Below are 21,520 nucleotides of genomic sequence, written 5' to 3'. Positions count from 1 at the left end.
GATCTCCTCCCGCACCACTTTCCTCTGTTTCCTCCTCTTGTTGTTCTTCTTCTCCAAATCCCTTTCCAGCTTCCAGGAGCGTTAATGGGGTTGCTTTTAGGACATTATTGTAGAAATCACGCGCTTGCTTCACAGTAATCAACCGGTACCTTTTACCTTCATGCATCACCATCAGCCCCTGAGGAATCTCCCATCTGAACCTTATATCTCTTTGCTTGAGCTCATGCACGAGGAATGTATAATCCTTCCTTCCCCTTAAAATCCTTGGAGGAATTTCTTTTAAAACCAAAACTTCTTGTTCAGCAATCACCACTTTAACATCATAGGCAGCTTGTATAATTTGATCTCTGATCTCTCTTTTTGCAAAATAAACCACCACATCTCTAGGCAACTTCCTCTGTCTGGCAATCCATGAATTCACCCGAAACACTTTATCCATAGCTGCTCTTATTTCAGATGCTGGCAGGTTTAATACTTCTTCAAAAGCCTCAGAGATCAGCTGCTTCAAATCTTCTTTAGTATCCTCTTTTAAACCTCTGATTCTGACAGCAAACTGCATCTGGTAAAATTGGGCTAAGCTTAAGTCCTTCTCCAGTTTGTCTCTTACATTTTCATTCTCTCTTGCTTTAACTTCTAATATAGCATTCCTTTGAGCCAAATCATCCATCTTTTCATCTAATTCTTCCACACATTCTGCCACTTTATGCACTGAAGACAAAATGTCTACCTTCATCACGCTGAGCTTCTGTTCCATCCTCTCTTCCATTCTCTCCTCCAGTTTCTCCAATTTCTCCTCCATCTGCGCAAATTTATCAGCCATTGATTGATTAATTGAGTCCAAAAGTTTATCCACAGCATCTCGAAACTCCTTCGCTGTCAGCGCTTCAGAAGGGTGCAACGCCTGTAAAGATGATTGTTGCACTGGCGAGGATCCACCACTCCGAAGAGTTTTAGGGGGAGGTTTCGCCGCCATCTTTTAATCCTCAAATATGACGCACTTTCACTTAGAGTTTAAAAAGTTCAAGTAATTAGAGAGTATAATAAAATAAGCCTCTTCACCTTTATCTCTAGATGAGTTCAAACAACCATGACCAGATGGATTACACCCCAGTTCTCAAGGAACTGGCAGATGTGATCTCAGAACCACTGAACTATATTTTTCAAAGATCTTGGAGCACTGGGGAACTACTAGAGGAGTGGAAAAGAGCTGATCATCTTCAAAAAAGGAAAAAAAATGGATACAGGAAATTACAGACCTATCAGCCTGACCTCAATACCTGGGAAGATTCTGGAGAAGATAATCAAACAACGAATCAGCGAGCACCTAGAGGCAAACAAAGTCATTAGTAAAAGCCAACATCATTATTATTATTATTATTATTATTATTATTATTATTATTATTATTATTATTATTATTATTATTATTATTGTTGTTGTTGTTGTTGTTGTTGTTGTTGTTGTTGTTGTTGTTGTTGGTTTTGGTTTTGGTTTTGTTTTCCTTTTTTTTGCTATCTAGACACTCCCAAAGGTGCTTTTTCAAGAGGCAACTGGGCTTTTTTTTCTTTTTCCTTGAAGGCATTTTACTTTTTATCCAAAAAGCTTCTTCAGTTCTGACTGAATGGTGGGGGATGGTAGGATTTATATTCCTTGCAGTCATCTGGTCATTAGCACTCTTTCTGAGAGTCGTTTAGGCCACTTGGAGGTTTGTCTGTGCCCTTAATAATCTGTCCCCTGGATAGTACAAATGGATGTGGAAACATTTTGGAACTCCTGAAAAAACTGTGTTGTAAACAGAAGATAGCTGGTGTCATATACCTCTCCTGTTGAGACAGGGCTGTTCACTCTCAGACAGAGTGCTAATGAACAGATGACTGCAAGGAATATAAATCTTTCCATTCCCCACCATTGAGTCACAACTGAAGAAGCTTCTTGGATGAGAAGTGAAACATCTTCAATGAAAAACGAAGGAGGTCCATTTGCCTCTTGAAAAAGCACTTTGGGGACAACCATGATCTGGATGACTGAGAATTTTTTTTATTTTTTCTTTTCTTTTTTTATTTTTAATTTCATTTATATCCCGCCCTTCTCCGAAGACTCAGGGCGGCTTACAAGCTTAGCAGTAGCCTTCATTCAATGTATATGCCTGCTTATTTGGGCTTTCACACACACACCCCCAAGCGGCATTATTACAAAGTCAGCTTATTGCCCCCAACAATCTGGGTCCTCATATAGAATCTCCATAGACATAGAATAGGGACAATACACTGCAACTTTCATTGTCTTCCCTGCAGTTACCTGAATTATTATAATTATTTCTCAAAAACAAAAATCCAACAGATTTCCCAAAGTGAAAAGAAAAACAGCTGATGTGTAATTTCAAACATGGTTATAAAATCCTTTTTCCCCCTGCCATTCAGATCAGGGCTAGCTGGAGAGAAGAGACAGATGTGACTGTTTCCATGCTATGTGACATTTCGCATAGTTGAATGTTATTGGAAGAGGTTGTTTCAGTTAAATACAGTGCTACAGATGAAGTTCTTGATGGGTATCTGAGCACCTAACCTGCACATAGATGATGGTATTAGAAGTTCTGTTTCTTCTTTTATCTCATATAGAAAACAATATCAATGCAAAGGTCTGCTTCCCACTTGATACACTTCCTATCCCTCACGAATCCTATCAACCAGGTGATTTCCTCATAGGTGGGATTACTTCTCAGATGTGGTACTTTTTTCATGAGCTTTCCTTCCACAAGCAACCTTCACAGGACCTGAGCTTCCAGTTTCCAATGTAAGAAACTCTCATACCTGACTGTACTGTAACTCCATTCTCTTTTCTATGAAAGAAGATATTGGTTGGTCAGCTCTGTAAATAGCAAGATTTGGTGATCTGCAAATGCAATGGATGAATGAAGGAGACAGTTTACAAACTTATTCTTACAACTTCTAAGGATGAATTAAAGGAAGTGGGGAAATGAGTAAATAAATAAGCTAAAACTCTCTCCATTTATACCTCTAAGACATTATAATTGGAGTAACTGTTGCCAAAATAATTCTTATTTGGTTTTATCCCAGTCACTGAATTCATCCAATAATTCCATTCTGTTTCCCTAGAACTCAGGAGAAATGTCCTAATAGTGAAAACAATTAACCAATGGAAGAGCGTGCCTTCAGAAGTTGTGAGTGCCCCATCAGTGGAGGCTTTTAAAAAGAGACTAAACAGCCATTTGTCTGAAATGGTATAGAGCCTCCTGCTTCAGCAGGGGGTTGGACTAGAACACCTCCAAAGTCCCATCCAACTCCGTTATTCTGTGTTCTATGTTCTAGCAAAATATTAGATACCAAAGATACAAGCATATACGTTCATCATTTGCAGAAAATGGTGTTAGGTAAGCATTAGAAAGGGACATGGTGGCTCAGTGGGTTAGGACGCACTGGCCCCTAGAGTTGGAAATGACTAGCACGCATGTAGGGACACGGTGGCTCAGTGGGTTAGGACGCTGAGCTTGTCAATCAGAAGGTCGGCAGTTTGGCGGGTCGAATCCCGAGTGCCGCGTAACAGAGTGAGCGCCTGTTACTCGTCCCAGCTTCTGCCAACCTAGCAGTTCGAAAGCACGTAAAAATGCAAGTAGAAAAATAGGGACCACTACGGTGGGAAGGTAACAGCATTCCATGCGCCTTTGGCGTCTAGTCATGCCGGCCACATGACCACGGAGACGTCCTCGGACAAGCGCTGGCTCTTTGGCTTTGAAACGGAGATGAGCACCGGCCCCTAGAGTCGGAAACGACTAGCACGCATGTGCGGGGGAACCTTTACCTTTACCTTTAGCACGCATGTGCGGGGGAACCTTTACCTTTACCTTTAAGCATTAGAAATATCAAGCCAAAGAAATTTAACACCTGAAGGGAAAAAAAGAAAACTTATTTGAAACTAAATGTCTATGGTGATGATCAATCATCCAGATTGTGGTGGTCCAAAAGTGCTTTTCTAAAACACAACTAGTTTTTTCTTGGATATTTTTTCCTTGCTTCTCATCCATTTGAAATTAGTTTCTGCCAGTAGTAAACCAGTAGTTTATACCATTCACCATACTTCTGCATATCTTTTTTATCTCCACAAACCATTCTTGCTTTTACCGCCTCCCTACATAGTTTCATCTGTTCTTTAAACTTCTCCCCTCTCTTGTTGACACATTGTATGAGGAGAACCATGTTGGTACATGGTATCCAAAACTCAGAGGGTGACTGGTAGCACCTTGTGCATCTAACAAATTCTCCTAAAAGGCCTGGAAACTAAAACATATGAAGAACGGCTACAGGACTTGTGTTTGGCTCATCTAAAGAAAAAAAGAAAAGGGTCAACACGATAGCAGTATTCCAGTATTTGAGGGGCTGCCACAAAGAAGAGGGGGTTAAATTATTCTCCAAAGAACCAGAGAGCAAGACAAGAAACTCACCAAAGAGAGAAGAAACCTGGAATTAAGGAGAAAGTTCCTAACAGTGAGGACAATTAACCAGTGGAACAGCAGTTGCCTCCAGAAATCATGGGTGCTCCATTACTGGAGGTTTTTGAGAAGAGACCGGACATCCACTTTTCTGAAATGGCATAGGTTCTCCTGCTTGAGCAGCGGGCTGGACTAGAAGACCTCCAAGGTCCCTTCCAGTTCTGTAAATCTCATCTCATCTCTTCTCTTCTCTTCTCTTCTCTTCTCTTCTCTTCTCTTCTCTTCTCTTCTCTTCTCTTCTCTTCTCTTCTCTTCTCTTCTCTTCTGCTCTGTTCTATTCTATACTATTGTAAACATATCAGCTTTCAAGAGATGCAGCTGACTTCACTAGATGCAATGGACTGGCTGAACTGATGTAGGAATTGCATTGGATTGAGCTGTGAGAAGAGAGGAAGGGAAGTCAGGGTGGTTATGCAGATGCAAGTTCCATACAAGGCAAGTTACAGATACTTTATCATGAGTGGGGTGCACCACCAGGTCAGGATTCACTCCTGGCAACTGCCTGGATTAGTCCCTGCAATTTTCTTGGCAGCATTTTCTGAAGTGGTTTGTCCTTGCCTTCCTCTTCCTAGGACTGAGCAACAGCAACAGGTCATCCATCTGGCTTCATGCTCCAGGAAGGGCTAGAACTTTTAGACTGCCGGTTTCTAGCTTGATTCCTTAATCCCTACAACAAACAAGCTCATTTCATGTTAAAAGTCTCTCTTTTTGAGGATCTCATTCATTTCCTCAGTCTTGCCTTTCCTTTTGATTCATTAATGCTTCTTTTCATCTTTTCATCATTCAATCAAGATCATGTGAAGTGTTAATACCACTTTACAATGTCTTGGAGTGCTGCATCCAGTTTTGGTCACCACGATGTAAAAAAGATGTTGAGACTCTAGAAAGAGTGCAGAGAAGAGCAACAAAGAGGATCAGGGGACTGGAGGCTAAAACATATAAGGAACGGCTGCTGGAATTGGGTATGTGTAGTTTAATGAAGAGAAGGGCGAGGGGGGACATGATAGCAGTGTTCCAATATCTCAGGGGCTGCCCCAAAGAAGAGGGAGCCAAGCTATTCTTTAAAGAACTTGAAGGCAGGACAAGAACCAATGGATGGAAACTAATCAAGAAGCAACCTGGAATTAAGGAGAAATTTCCTGACAGTTAGAACAATTAATAAATTACCTCCAGAAGTTGTGAATGTTCCAGTAGTGAAAGTTTTTAAGAAGAGATTGGACAGCTATTTGTATTAAATGATATAGGGTTTTCTGCTGGGGTTGGACTAGAAGATCTCCAAGGTCCCTTCCAACTCTTCTATTTTATTCTGTTCTGTTCTGTTCTGTTCCATTCTGTTCTGTTCATCTTCTTTTGATTCAATCCTCTTTCTATCTCTATGACCAGCCCACCTCAGTGTATACAAAGTGATGTGTGGATGTGGTAGAAACAAGTATCAGTTCCCTAGCTTTCAGCATGCTTGCCTTGATATTTATCTGTTGTACTTTGCTTTGAGAATCACAGGGAAAAGCATACAAAAACAATTTCTTTGCAGCAGCTGTAAGAGCAGTTCATGCTTGCTTTAAAGCTTCACTAGTGGGGTGCTTTGCTTTTCCAATCTTGTTTCCCAATTGAATATTTTTTGGAGCTTGCGTTTAAAAAAAATTCAGTAAAAACAAAGTGTGTCTGAAGCATTTCTTTGAAATAATACCAACACCCCTACTATTTATACTATATTATCTGCATTGATTTCACAGTTATATAACCTTTCATGCACTTTCTATTCTTTCTTGTCTTATACATCTTTTTGGCTATTCCGTCTCTCTTTCTTACTATTTTTGCAGCTTGTGTCCATAATTACATAAACAACATCTCATTTTGTTTCTGTTGATTTTTTTTTTAATTTTAAATTTCTTGTAGTAAGTAAAATGGATCCAGAGACTGATAAAAAAATTTAAACAGTTATATGGGTTGTACAATCTGAACATAACTGTCTTTCAGCATAGTGACAAAGTTCTACCAACATGTTTTGAGCTTGGTGTTCGCAGTAAATGAGATTAACCAAAATCCCCAGATCTTGCCCAATGTCACACTTGGGTTTCAGATTTATGATAGTTACTACGATGAGAAGATGACTTATCAGACAACATTGGACCTACTCTTCAAATTCCATAGATTTTTCCCCAACTATGCATGCAGTTTCCAGAAAAATCTCATGGCCATCATTGGTGGACTTGGCTCTGATATCTCCTTCCATATGTCTGATATCTTAACCCTTTACAAAATTCCACAGGTAAGATCTTTAAATGCATTTTTGTTCCTTCTAGTCTATATCTTGACTTTTGGTGACTGCCTAGGTAAGTCCCTACATTTTTCTTGCCAAGATTTCAGAAGTTGTTTGCCATTGCTTTCTTCCCAGAGTTGAGAAAGAGTGACTTGTCCAAGGTCAAACAACTAACTTCATATCAAATGAAGGACTAGAATTCACAGTCTCCTGGTTTGTAATCTGAGGACTTAACTGACTCTCATGTCACTATAAAGGGTATATGATATGATTATGAATTAAGATAGAGTAGGAACCCATTTAATTCATTTTTGGAACAATATTGTAGTTTAGATAAAAGGAAGAAAGATTTGACCGGCAACAAATATTTAACTATTCAAAATGTGTTTTAAAGGATTTTGGCAATTAAAGAATAGAGAAATAAGACAGAATAATAGATTTGAACAGATTTCTTTATTGTTATTATTTTTGTAGAAATCGTTTCATCTTCCCATAGACCAGCATTGTTTACTTTGAATGAACAATGGACATTCAAACCATGATCCAAGTCCCCATGTTCTAAAAAAGGCAAAGGCTGAGAGATGTTTCTTATAGTAAATATATGTGCATTTTCTTTTAGCTCACATATGGTTCTTTTGCTTCTGAACAAAACAACCCAACACGGTTCCCTTCCTTTTATCGCATGGTCTCAAATGAAGCTCATCAGTATGCAGGAATTGTCCAATTATTGAAGCATTTTGGATGGATCTGGATTGGGCTCATTGTTTTGAGAGATGAGAGTGGAGATAATTTCTTGAAGATCTTGGAACTTTTGTTTTTCCAAAATGGAATCTGTTCTGCTTTCATACAAAGAATCCCAAGCCAAGGTCGTTTGCCATCATTAACCCAAATCAATGAAGTATCCTCAAGTACTTATCAACATGTCATGGACAACAGAGTCAAAATATTTGTTGTGTATGGAGAAGCACTTACAGTGATGTGGCTGAGTTCTTTAATGTTTCAGTCAGATTCCTTTGATCAGGAAAATGCATCAATTGGAAAGTTGTGGATTGTGACTGCACAAATTGATTTCACAATCATGGGCCTTGTAACAAACTGGGATCCAGAATTATTCCTAGGCACCATTTCTTTTGAAGTTCCTTCAAATGAACCACTTGGGTTTCAGACATACCTTCAGAACCTAACCTGTTGCTCAGAACAAGAGGACAATTTCCTAAAAGACTTTTGGGAGCAAGCCTTTCATTGTACATTTTCAAATTCAAAAGGATTAGAGGAGCACAATAAAGCGTGCACTGGGGTAGAGAAGTTGGAGATGCTTCCAGATTCTGTTTTTGAAATGCAAATGACTGGTTACAGCTACAGCATCTTTAATGCTGTCTATCTTTTGGCACATGCTTTACATGCCATGTCTTCATTCAGGTCCCTCCACCAAGCATTAGTGAAAAGAAAGAGACTTTCACTTCAAGATCTTCAACCTTGGCAGGTAATAAAGAGTGTGGTGGCTCCTGTGGTTAGTACACTGGGTTGACTATTAGCAAGCCCTCATTCAAGACCCGAGTGTTCCTTTGTGGTGGGGTGAGCTCCCATCATTCGCTCCAGCTTCTGCCCATCTAGCAGATTAAAAGGTACCACTTCAGTGGGCACATTAACAGGAAAGGAGTCCCAAACCAAGAATCCCCAGGGCAACAGTAATCTCACTAGCTAATCCTTTCAACCTGGAAGTTCCTTAGATAGGCTTTTGATAGCAACAGGATGGGGGCAAGTAATTTCTCCAAAATGAAATGACTTCATTATTAGGAACATATTTTTGGTAAGTGAAATAGCCCTCAGTTGCAATGGAACCATATTTTTCATTCTTAGTGAATACATGCCAGTTCTGTGCTTACTTGCCTTTTATCTATTTTTCTCCTTTTTCTCCTTTCTTTTTCTGATAGCTTCACTGGTTTCTTCAAGGCATTTCCTTTAACAATTCAGCTGGAGAAAGTGTGACTTTTAATGACAGAATGGAGGTGGCCACTGGCTTTGATATAATGAAGATGGTCATATTCCCTAACAACTCCTTCACTGAAGTGAAAGTCGGTAGGATAGCTACCAAGGAAGGGCAGACCTTCAGCTTTTATCAAGATAGAAAGAGCTGGCACAGGCTTTTCAACCAGGTGCACTTTCTCAATTTTAATAGGCTGTTCCATTGTCTGAAAAAAGTATTTGATGGATAGCACCTATATAACACTTCATAGTGCTCTACATCATTCTCTAAGCAGTTTGAGAGTCAGCATATTGCCCCCAACAATCTGGGTCCTTGTTTTACCAACTTCAGAAGGATAGACACTTGAGTCAATCTTGAGCCTGTTAGGATTGATATCCTGGCAGTGGGCAGAGTTAGTCAGCAATACTGCATTCTAACCACTCTACCACCACAGCTCTTGCTTTCCATGTCATAGTATGCAATCATTATAGGAGGAGAGTCATGTTAGTCTAAGATTAGACAGATGGAACAAGACTTAAGAACATCTCAACAAACAAAAGGGTCTATGGACAAAGTGTGTCCATGTACTTCTGGTGGGCCATTCATGGCCTGGGAGGCCTCCCCTAGGCCTCCAAAGCCCAGGACAGACTTCTGGAAGTGGCATCCATGCATTTCCAGTGGGCCATTCTGTGCCTGGGAGGCCTCCCCAGGACATTTGAAGCACAGAACAGACTTCCGGAAGTGGTGTCCACTCACTCCTGGTGGGCTGTTTTGGCCCTGGGAGACCTTCCAGAAGTGGCATCCACATACTTCCAGTGAGCTGTTTGGTCCTGGGGCTTGTGAAAAAGGGCGAGGCTCCAGCCGGTTCGCTGAAGACAACCAAAAATTAGCTACCAGTTCTACTGAACCAGTGTGAACCTGCTGAATCTCACCACTGGTTCTGCATTAGAAAATGCATTATATTAAAAAACATGTGAAGTCATTATTCCTTTCTATTTGATGAGGGTGCATATGAAATATTGTGTATAATTTTGGGCAGCACCTTTATAGAGGAATATTGACACGTTAGAGATGGGAGCAATACAAATGATACAAAGATTTGAGGACATGGCATATGAGGTTAGGCTTAAGGAACTTGAGATTTTCTCTTTAAAGAAAAGAAGACTTAAGAGACAGATGATAGCTATGTATAGTAAATAAAAGGAAGCAAAGATGTTCAAGAACTGTTTTTCATGACCACATAAAGAAGGACCAGAAACAATGAAAATAAATTGTATTATCTAGGTTCTGTTTAGATACAAAGAAAACCTCCTGATGGTAAAATTGGTTCGACAGCTGAATATTTAGGTATAAAGGATGGGTTTCTCCATCTCTGGAGGTCATTAAAAAGAAACTGGACAGTCACTTTTCATGGATAGTTTAGTTGGATTGTTTACATCTTGCAGGTTAGATGGATGTTCCTTTCCAACTATACAAGTCTACAATTTTGTGATACTTTGATTCTATTCTCAACCCTGTTCTGTTTTTTGCAATAATTATTTTGCATATATATATTTATTATATGTCAGATAAACTGTGGCAAAAGGTAAAGATAAAGGTTCCCCCGCACATGTGTGCTAGTCGTTTCCGACTCTAGGGGCCGGTGCTCATCTCTGTTTCAAGGCCGAAGAGCCAGCGCTTGTCCGAGGACATCTCCATGGTCATGTGGCCGGCGTGACTAGACACCAAAGGCGCACGGAACTCTGTGACCTTCCCAACGTAGTGGTCCCTATTTTTCTACTTGCATTTTATGTGCTTTTGAACTGCTAGGTTGGCAGAGGCTGGGACGAGTAACAGGCGCTCACTCTGCTACACGGCACTCGGGATTCAACCCGCCAAACTGCTGACCTTCTGATCGACAAGCTCAGTGTCCTAACCCACTGAGCCACCACATCCCTAAAGTGTGGTAGAGCCCCAAAAAACTTATTTATGAATCAAAATGGACCTCAGGCCACTCTATCTGTATCCCTGAAGCATCACTTGGGAAGCAAATCTTTGATCTTTCAAATTCTCCCCAACCAGTCTCAAGAAATTCTTCCTAATCTATGTGCATATCTATACATATTAATTAATACAGACTTTCTTTTTAAATAGTCTACATGATGAAGAAAATCAGTTTTTCTATCTTAAATATTTTTCACATTTATGGATAGGTTCTGCCCTTTTCTCTGTGTAGTAATCCTTGCCAGCCTGGATACCAAAAGAAAAAGAAAGAAGGGGAGAAATTCTGCTGCTACGATTGTGCTCCCTGCCCAGAAGGGGAAATTTCATGCCAAATAGGTAAGTAATATAGTACAAAAAATATTCCAGCATGCATTAATGCAAGTGAATGTGTGCAAAATGTGTTAATGTGTCAGGTAGTCAGGAGAACTTGGATACACTTCTATGTGTCTGGGCAATCCAAAGAAGAAACTAATTTCTACCAACATACAATGATTTTTCAGTGGGATCAATGAGAAATCAACAGAAGATTTTTTTAAAAAAATCCAATATCTGTGTGTAAAAGGTACAGGTTAAGTTTTCCTGTCCAGTTGTGTCTGACTATAGATCAATGTGCTCACCTGTTTCTAAGCTGAGGGAGCCAGCATTGTTGGAAGATACTTCTGTTATCATGTGGCCAGCATGATTGTATGTCCAGCACACTGAATGTTGTTACCTTCTCACCAAAGTGGTACCGATTAATCTACTTGCATTTGCCTGCTATCTAACTTCAAGGAACGGGAGCTCACCCTGTCACATAGTATTGGGTCTCTAACCCATGGTGCAGGCTCTCCAGCCGACAAGCTCAGCATCTTTAACTGCTGAGCCATTACATATTATGTATTAATATTGCATATGTATTCATGTGTAGGTAACTTAATGATAAGCAATCGTATTACTAAAAAGATCTTATAAGATTCTTCCTAACTAATATCAGTTGTATAGATATATTTCCATCATGCTATTCTAGTTTGGGTAATGAAATATCTGCAAGAAAACAACCAAGCTCAGAGAGCAGCAAAGACCCCCTCAAACCTTCTTTTCAAAGGAAGAATATAGTTTATAAACTCTAAAGGCACCAAATACCGGTAGGTTTTAATGCCTATACTTGCTAAGGGTTTGGTTAAATACCAACTGTATACAACAATAAGACATAGGATAACACAATAATGTTCAAAAGGGAGGTATTATATTGAATAAAACATGGAAATGCCCCTTGGGCCACATATGGTCAATTTTTTAAATTTCTTTTTTTATCAAAATCCAGATATGGTTGACTGTTCGCCGTGTCCAGAAGATCAATACCCAAGCAAGAAGCAAGATCAATGTATTTTCAAGACTTTAAACTTTCTGTCTCATAAAGAACCATTAGGGATGAGTTTAGCCTTGGTTGGTATTAGCCTATTTATAATTACAGCTTTTGTCCTTAGAACATTTGTTAAGCACCAAGACACTCCTATTGTCAAAGCCAACAACCGGGAACTTACGTTTACACTCCTTCTTTCCCTTCTCCTATGCTTTCTTTCACCTTTACTGTTTTTTGGGCAGCCCAGCAGGACCACTTGCTTTCTTTGCCAAACGGCTTTTGGCATCATTTTTGCTGTGGCTATTTCCTGTGTATTGGCTAAAACCATCACTGTAGTTGTAGCTTTCATGGCCACCAAACCAGGGTCAAATATGAGGAAATGGTTAGGGAGAAAGCTGGCCAGTTCCATTGTTATTTCCTGCACTCTTGTTCAAGCAAGTATTTGTTCTTGGTGGATGATAACCTCTCCTCCTTTCCCAAATTTAGATATGCACTCTCTCACCAGTGAAATCATAGCAGAATGTAATGTAGGATCTGCTGTCATGTTCTATCTTGTCCTGGGCTACTTGGGATTTCTAGCCATCATTAGTTTTATGGTGGCTTTTTTTGCCAGGAAGTTGCCAGATGCTTTCAATGAAGCCAAGTTTATCACCTTCAGCATGCTGATGTTTTGTAGCGTTTGGTTGACTTTTGTCCCTACTTATTTGAGCACAAAAGGGAAGTACATGGTGGCTGTGGAGATCTTCTCCATCCTAGCATCCAGTGGTGGACTGCTGTCTTGTATCTTTTTCCCCAAATGCTATATTATTCTGTTGAGACCTCAGTTAAACAACAAGCAGCAGTTAAAAAAGTAATTAAGCAAAGTTTATGTGTTCTTTGTGTGGTATGCATGTAAGCATGTGTGTGTTACAGTTGGTGGTAATAAAATTCTGCTTAATTTTAACTGCAGTAGAACAAAATCTAGCTATGTTCATGGAGATTAAATCATGCTGATCTGATAAGTGTATAATAAAAAGATCTGAATTTTCTGTTTTAAAAGGTAAAGAGTTATAAGTTGGATCCTTGGGCCCTTATAGAGGATACAATATAGCAGAATATCAGCTTAGGTTTAACAGCAGCTTTTCCACAGGAATGTAGTCTCAGCTCATAGGTGCATTGCATCAACCCTCCAAAACTGCTGTGGGGAAAGAACTGAAGTGTACTGAAGTTAGTTCTCTTTGGAAGTTTTAAAACAGTTATCTGGTGTAAGTATCTCACTGATTTATTTAAAAATGGGGGGGGGGCTTGGCTGCTCAGAATAAAACATTCTTAGGTAGAGCAGACTGGCCTTGTTGGACTTCCAGATCTTTGGTAAGTAATTTAAATGGGCTGAGTGCATGTTTATACAACATCATTAGGAATGCCTCACTAGAAAAGCCAAAATGTTAAAGATTTTGTGAGATGGCTCTGAACCATATTGATTTGTAATAGTCTTCAAGAAGGAAATAACTGAAACTGGTTTGAAAGAACAGTGGCTTCAAACAATGTACCATGAAACAGGCCTATGTGCCTGCTTCAACTTTAGATGCCCTTCCTCCCTTCTTAATACTACATTTGGAACACATTTGGAACACAAATGTTCCACCTGGAATGTAGATTTTAAGAATGTAAATTGGACCTTTTCAAAAGGAGAACAGAAAGTATAAAGTCCTAGTTCAGGGGTCAGCAACCCGAAACAGCAAAAGAGCCACTCGGAACCGGTTCCGTCATACACACAAAAAAGTGGGAGCCGCAAAATGTGCGCGCGCATGTGGGCACGCACGCGCATACGCAGAACAAGTAAAAAATACACCACCCCTACACCCGCACCGCATCCTGAGCTGCACGCACGCACCTGTCGCTGCCCAGTGCCACCAGCTTACACGGGGGGAGGGACGGACTTGCAGGCAACGGGCACTGGGTTGCGGCGGCGCCTTCAGCCCGGGCACCGCCGGAGCCACCCGAGTGCCCTCCCCCTCTCCCGGGACCTCCAAACCTCTGCGTTTGATGAATGCAGCAGCTCTTCAAACATGGAGGCGGAGGTTTGGGGAGCTGCGCAGCTCGCCAAACCGCCGCCGCCCCGTTTGCAGAGCTGCTGCATTCCTCCGCATTTGAAAGAAACACGGACAAACGCAGCAGCTGTGCAAAGAGGACGGTAGCAGTTTCGAGAGTGCGCGCGCACCTCTCCAAGCCACCGCTGTCCCGTTCGGAGACCCGCCGCGTTCGTCAAACATGGACAAACACGGCAGCTGTGCAAATGGGATGGTGGCGGTTTTGGAGAGTGCGCGCGCACCTCTCCAAACCGCCGCCACCTGTTGGGAGACCTGCCGCGCTCGTCAAACATGGACGAACACGGCAGCTGTGCAAACGGGCCACGGCAGCTTTCCCAATGAGCGGTGCCACTGCCCGTTTGGGCGGAGGTGCGCGTGCACCTCTCCAAAGTTTTGGAGAGGTGCGCGCGCACCTCTGCCCTTCGGAAAGGTGCGCATGCACCTCTCAGAATGGGCGGTGCCACTCTCCATTTGGAGAGGTGTGCGCGCACCACTGCCCATTCGAAGAGGTGCGCATGCACCGGGCGACTGGGAGCCGCAGGTAGCCGACCTGTGACCTAGTTGGATACCAAAAAGTAGCTGTGCATGGAATGACATGATGTTTCTTTTTTCATAAAACAGAATTGGTCTTTTTTATTATATCTTCATCATTGTAATCATCTCCTTCATTACTATGTCAAGATAAAAGCCTTCATTTCTCAACACATTTGCCAACATGCATATGATTTCATAGAAATCAAAGTATCCTTAATTATGCCAAAGAAAGCTTGGGCAACTTATAAGAACATTAAATCAAAGTTATTTAAACTTCTAGCAGACCAATTTTTCCTCCTTCCTATTTCTGGGATCAAAAGGTCTTTTGAAATCCTCCACCAAATTAGCAGATTGAATAATCTGAGGTAGTGAGATTACTCCAAAGAAAAGAGACATTCTCCAGCACTTTCCAAAGATAGGCACCTAAATCAGGATTCAACATGGCATCATCATCTTAAGAAAATGTCCAGTGGGAAAATTTCTCTTCCTGGAATTCTTCACAGACCTACTGGCCCTTTTTATATCTAACAAAGTTTAAGATCGCTACCTTCCACCCAGGACAATTTCTCTGAAATTCACCTCTTCCTTGAAAATTTCATCTAACTGAATTACAATGGGTGAAAAAAAATGCAAATATTCTCCTTGTCCCATATATTTTTTTCCTAGTTATAATATTTCATTCCAACACACGATGACCAAAATGGGGGGAGGGGGAATATAAACATGTTGGAGAAATTGAAATGCCTGTGTGATTGGCAGGTATGCTCAGACAGAGAGAAACAATTCTCAGAGAGAGAATTATAACAAAGATAACAAGTCCATTGGAGTTACTTTAAATGCCAATGCATTTACTGTAATTGTGTATGTATATGCATATATGTTTGTATACATATACATGTGTATTGAGAGAGAGTGAGTGCATGTGTGCGCACACAAACACAGAGATTTAAAGGATAACTATGCATACAGAATGAATAGAATAGAGCTGGAAGGGATCTTGGAGGTCTTCTAGTCCAGCCCCCTGCTCAAGCAGGAGAACCTATACCATTTCAGACAAGTGACTGTCCAGTCTCTTCTTAAAAACCTCCAGTGGTGGAGCACCCACAATTTCTGAAGGCAAGCTGTTCCACTGGTTAATTGTTCTTACTATTAGGAACTTTTTCCTTAATTCCAGGTTGCTTCTCTTTTTGGTCAGTTTCCAACCATTGTTTCTTGTCCTGCCCTCTGGTGCTTTGGAGAATAATTTGACCCCCTCTTCTTTGTGGCAGCCTCTCAAATACTGGAATGCTGCTATCATGTCTCCCCTATTTCTTCCTTTCTTTAGACTAGCCATACCCAAATCCTGCTGCCATTCTTCATATGTCTTAGTCTCTGGACTTTTGATCATCTTAGTTGCTCTTCTCCGAACTTTTTCCAAGATCTCAACATCTTTTTTGAACTATGGTGATCAAAATTGATTGCAGTATTCCAGGTGTGGTCTCACTAGGGTTTTATAAAGCAGTACTAATACTTTGCATAATCTTGATTCTATGCCTCTATTTATACAACCCAGGATTGCATTAGCTTTTTTGGCTGCTGCTGCACATTGCAGTGTCATCTACAAATTTGATGAGTTCCCCTTCTGTTCCCTGATCTAAGTCATTGATAAAGATATTGAAGAGTACTGGACCTATGACAGAGCCTTTTGGTACCCCACTGCTTACTTCTGTCCATGTGGATGTAGTATCTTTGAGGACTATTCGTTGAGTACGGTTTTTCAGCCAGCTGAAAATCCATCTGGTGTTGATATATACTATGTATACTGATGTATACTGTGGGTATACATACACACACAGAGAGAGACATATTTTAATGGATAATTCTATATGTAAATATATTTGGGTGTCTGTGTTTTATTTTTACAAATATTTTTCCAAATATGCACTTATTCACACTCACATGATTTTGATAGTATACATTCATTTACATCTACAGAAAGCCCACAGAATATTATTATTTTACTCCAATTGCTTTAAATATATAACTCTGAAAGTGTCAACATAGATCTAGTTGCTCGTTTTCAGCAGCAGGAAAAAGTATATAGTGACTCTAGAGATACAAATAAATTTTGTGCATGTTTTTGTGTGTGCTGACTCCTCTAAAACATTCCCATATCCTCCAAGCAGTTCAGTTTCCATGTCAGCAAATTCCAGAGATATCTGAAATTATCTTAGCTGTGAAAAAAGCTGAGCTAGTCTGTGAGAAACTCTCTTGGGGACTGCAACTCTCAAAGGCCTGGAAGTGCTCTTGTTCTCAATGCTGAGGCTGAGATTACATCTGAGGAAACATCTAAAGCCAAATTGCAAAGTCTTTATCTTGGAAAATAAACAATGGCATAATAAGATGTCTGTAGAATTAAGCATTAGTTATCCTCAGTGCTTTTTTTGTAAGAAAATAGGTGCCAGAACTCACATCTCATTAATCTTTTATTTAAAAAATTATATATTCAGTTCTTAGCAGGACCGGTGGTTGAGAAGTTTTTTTTTTTTCATTTTTAAATTTGTGGTCACACTTTTACACTAAAAATTTAAAAAACATTTTCAATTCACCAACAATTTTTTAAAATAAGAAATTATTTACCTTTCACACATAGTCAATACCCACACGTGTCAGTTGTGTAACAAAACATAACAGTTGCTGCCTGCAGTAAGCACTCAGTGCATGACCAAATGACCAGTCACAAGCCAAGCAGCGCCATCACAACCATTGTGGAGAAAGTACGCAAGCAGCCCGCATGCACCGTTTTAATGATTTTGCCACTGACCTGCTATGCTTAACAATGAGATTCAAGTCCATGTGGACCAAACATCAAATTTTCAAAAGTTACTTTTAAAACTTGGGAAAATTTGTCGAAAAAAGGTGCCGGAACTCTGTTCTGGTGTGTTCTATGATAAAAAAAAACCACTGGTTATTCTACTGTGGCATGCCTCTGGCCAGCAGATATGAACATTAGATTAGTCTGCAAAGGATATAGAACTAAAGTTAGTTTCATGTGCAGGCTGAAGTCCTAAAATACATAAAAAGAACATTGAGTAAATAAGGACACAGATTAAACAACTTGTAGCAAAATTAACAGAATAACAGAATAACTGAGTGGGAAGGGACCTTGGGGGATCTTCTAGTCCAGGGGTGTCAAACTGGCAGCCCGCGGGCCAGATGAGTCATGCACAGGCCATGCCCACTGTTATGTACTGGGCTTTTGGAATATCACCACGTGGTATTCAGATAGGACATCTCTGGTCCTGCAATTGGTCAACTTTGGGCAGCAAACATGGCTTCAATCCGATTGGTTAATACCATAGGGCCTGGCTATACATTGAAGCAGGGTGACTCCAATCTCTCAGTATAGTTTCTACTTAAATAAAGTATGAGTTTTCCTGTACTCACCTGCGTGTCCTCATTCCTGCTCATCAGATCCCACGACATAATACCCACCCTGGCTCCGCAAAGGCAAAAAAACATCGTGATATGACATGATACATCAAGTGATGCGATGAAATTTGACACCCGTCTGCTAGTCCAAACCCCTGCTCAAGCTATACCATTTCAGATAAGTGGTTTCATGTCATTTTAGGTGAAAAGATTTAGGCATTCCTATTTAGGCTGTAGGTTTCAATGACTCCTTAAGTCAAAAATAAGGAAGAAATAAGATGCAGTTAAGGATTATATCTTTCATCCAATGTGACTGTATTTTTATTACGCGGGAATATAAAGGTAAAGGTAAAGGTAAAGGTTCCCCCGCACATGCGTGCTAGTTGTTTCTGACTCTAGGGGCCGGTGCTCATCTCCGTTTCAAAGCCGAAGAGCCAGCGCTTGTCCGAGGACGTCTCCGTGGTCATGTGGCCAGCATGACTAGACGCCAAAGGCGCACAGAATGCTGTTACCTTCCCACCGGAGTGGTCCCTATTTTTCTACTTGCATTTTTACGTGCCTTCGAACTGCTAGGTTGGCAGAAGCTGGGATGAGTAACAGGCGCTCACTCTGCTATGTGGTACTCGGGATTCGACCCGCCAAACTGCCGATCTTCAGATCGACAAGCTCAGCATCCTAACCCACTGAGCCACCGCGTCCCTATACTTTGGCATATCAATGTACCTAATAAAAGTTTGAAACTTGGTCATAACAAATGGCTGACTCTTCCATTGTTGTTAATCCCCTTGATCAGGGATTAATCCAAGATAAATTTTAATGTAATGAAGTCAAATTTCCTTTCTTTTCTGCCACATATTAATTTGGCAGCATAACATCTAAAACTAAGTATAGCTCCACTCCTGAACCATTGCACAAGGAACTGAAGTCTTGATTTTTCCTATGGGCTTTGAAGTTTTATGGAAGAGTGTTCTGAATCAAAATTGTAAATGCAGAAGAGGGTATAATTGTGTAACGACATTTTTTTTTTTCAAAATCTCCCTAAAAGAAAAAATTCAAAACGGGCTGTAATATATTCTGTGACAGCACGATCTATCTTCTAATCAGAAAAGGAACTACTACTCTTCGGTGGGATCTATTGTTGTTGCTGTTCTTGTTGTTTTAGATTTGATTTAGGCTTATCTTAGACTTAAAATGGTAAAAAAATAAATTCGAGTTTCTCAATGGTACATTCATGGCCAATGTAACCGAATATGTCAGTCTTCCTGGTGGTTGTCCTCTGTTTCTCTTTCCTTCCATCTTTCTAAACACTAGAGCTTTTTCCGAGAGATCTGGGATTTCATATTAGGTGTCCAAATGGAATAATTTGTGCCTGGTCATTTGTGCTTCGAGTAAAAACTCTGGGTTGATTTGTTTCACGATCCATCTGTTTCTTTTCTGGGATGCCAATAAAATTTTCAGGGATCTTCCCCAAGAGAAAACTTCAAAAGAATCAATACTCTTTTTTAAAATCCCACATTAGCTTCTTCAAAGTCACAGGAAATGCCATGGCAAGTATGATTCTGATCTCGGTAGGTATAGATGCATCACAGCATTTGAATATCTTTTCCAAAGCCTTCACCTATACCAGGGGTGTCAAACTCAATTTCATTGAGGGCCACATCAGCGGTTGTCCTCAGGGGGCTGGCTGGGTGTGGCCAGGGTGGGCGTGGCCTACTGGGTGGGCGTGGCTAGAGTGCATATGGCCTACTGGATGGGCGTGGCCAGCTCTACATCGTTCGCATCAAGGGTGCCTATGGGGGCCCGGGCAGGAGTGGGACAGATCTGAGGGTCTCAGGCAGAAGGAGGGTCTCCGGGCCAGGGCCAAGGCAGTGGGGGCCATTCCCTCACTGTTTCCAGGATGGCTTCGCGGGCCACATGAAACCACTTCGCGGGCCGGATCTGGCCCCCGGGCCTTGTGTTTGACATGTCTGACCTATACTATTCTGCAGCATATTTGGAACATAGAGCTTAGAATAACCGAAAGAGACCTTGAAGGTCATCTAATTTAAAGCCCTGCACAAGCAAGAGAATTTATACCATTTCAGACAAATGGCTGTCCAGCCTCTTCTTGAAAGCCTCCAGTGATGGGGCACCTACAAATTCTGAAGGCAAGCCATTCCACTGGATGATTGTCTTCACTGTTAGGGAAATTTCTCCTTAGTTCTAGATTGCTTCTCTCTTTGATTAGTTTCCATCCATTTCTTCCTCTTCTTTTGCCTTCTGGTGCTTTGGAAAATAGTTTGCCCTCTCATCTTTGTGGTAGCACCTCAAATATTGTAACATTGATATCATATCTCCACTAGATCTTCTTTTCACTAGACTAGGTATACCCAATTCCTGCAACAGTTCTTCATATGTTTTAGCCTCCAGTCCCCTAAAAATCTTTGTTACTCTTTTCTGTACTCTTTCCAGAGTCTCATTTTCTCGACTGCTTGTTCCTTTAGTGTTAAAATATCCTTTTAGTATATTGTAAAAGGCAGCTGCTATCTATTTCAATTCATTCCAATTAACCAATCAAGAAAAACTGACTTTTTTCCATCCCATTGTAGAATATCTAGAATTTCCATAAATGATACCCTTGGAACCCTAAAATAAAGACAGCAAGATGGAAAGATGATGATAAGATAGATAAACAGATTTTAAAAAACCAATGGAGCAGAACAGTATGGGTTCCAGGAGTGTGTGTGTGGGGGGGTCAATTCACTATTCTTGTGATAAAAAATGCACACAAGATAAAACATGAAACATGTTTTACTTTATTTTTTCAAATATCCCTATCCCCTCGTTTCTTCTTTTTTCCTTTGGAGGGTCTGTGTGTGTCAATGTTTTTCTATTTAACTTTCACTTTTCTCCAGTTTCCAAAGGATTTTCAAATCAAGATCTGCTAATCTGTTTGACCATTGGATGTTTGACCATTTCATCAAACATTTTATAGGGGAATGGATTCCTAATCCATTGGTTAAAATTAAATCTTTGTCCTGATTTCTAGAATTAGAGAAATTTTGTAGTTTCAAACTTCCTAATTTATCCACTATTTTCAAAACAAGTTTAGCATCAGTCACTTATTCTGCCACCCCAAAGTAATAAAGTTGTTAATCAGACATATACAGGGAAAAATTGCCAGGTTGCAAATGGTTCAATGGCAATTATATACCTTATGAATGACTATAATCACTCTATTATTCTACTAGGCCAAAATATCCAATGTTCTGTTCAAAAGGGATTAGGAATTTAGAAACAGTAAATATTTCAAGAGCCACATGGAGGAAGGAAGTGGTAATGCTGTCTCTGTGAGATTCAAACTTCTCTTCCTTCTTTTTTATCTGCCAGAAGATAGACTCCATACACAGAGAGTCATAAAACTGATCTTTCTAGTGTTCTTGATGCACAAAGCAGTTACTCTGAGCTGCC

At 40.4% G+C, this 21,520-nt stretch overlaps 1 protein-coding gene across 1 annotated transcript; it reads left to right on the top strand.

Moving 5' to 3' along the window:
- Positions 1–2,576: 2,576 nt before the first annotated feature.
- On the top strand, positions 2,577–12,910 carry LOC310649028 (vomeronasal type-2 receptor 26-like; the record flags this gene model as incomplete). The annotated part of the gene is made up of 5 exons (XM_083377274.1): positions 2,577–2,725; positions 6,483–6,774; positions 7,385–8,248; positions 8,700–8,844; positions 12,018–12,910. 5 exons carry the CDS (start codon positions 2,577–2,579, stop codon positions 12,908–12,910), a joined length of 2,343 nt encoding a protein of 780 aa, XP_083233400.1.
- Between the last annotated feature and the right edge of the window lie 8,610 nt (positions 12,911–21,520).

The sequence above is a fragment of the Vipera ursinii genome, assembly GCF_947247035.1.
Source record: "Vipera ursinii genome assembly, chromosome: Z".
Classification (NCBI taxonomy): Eukaryota; Metazoa; Chordata; class Lepidosauria; order Squamata; family Viperidae; genus Vipera; species Vipera ursinii.
This window is presented reverse-complemented; position numbering and strand designations above follow the sequence as displayed.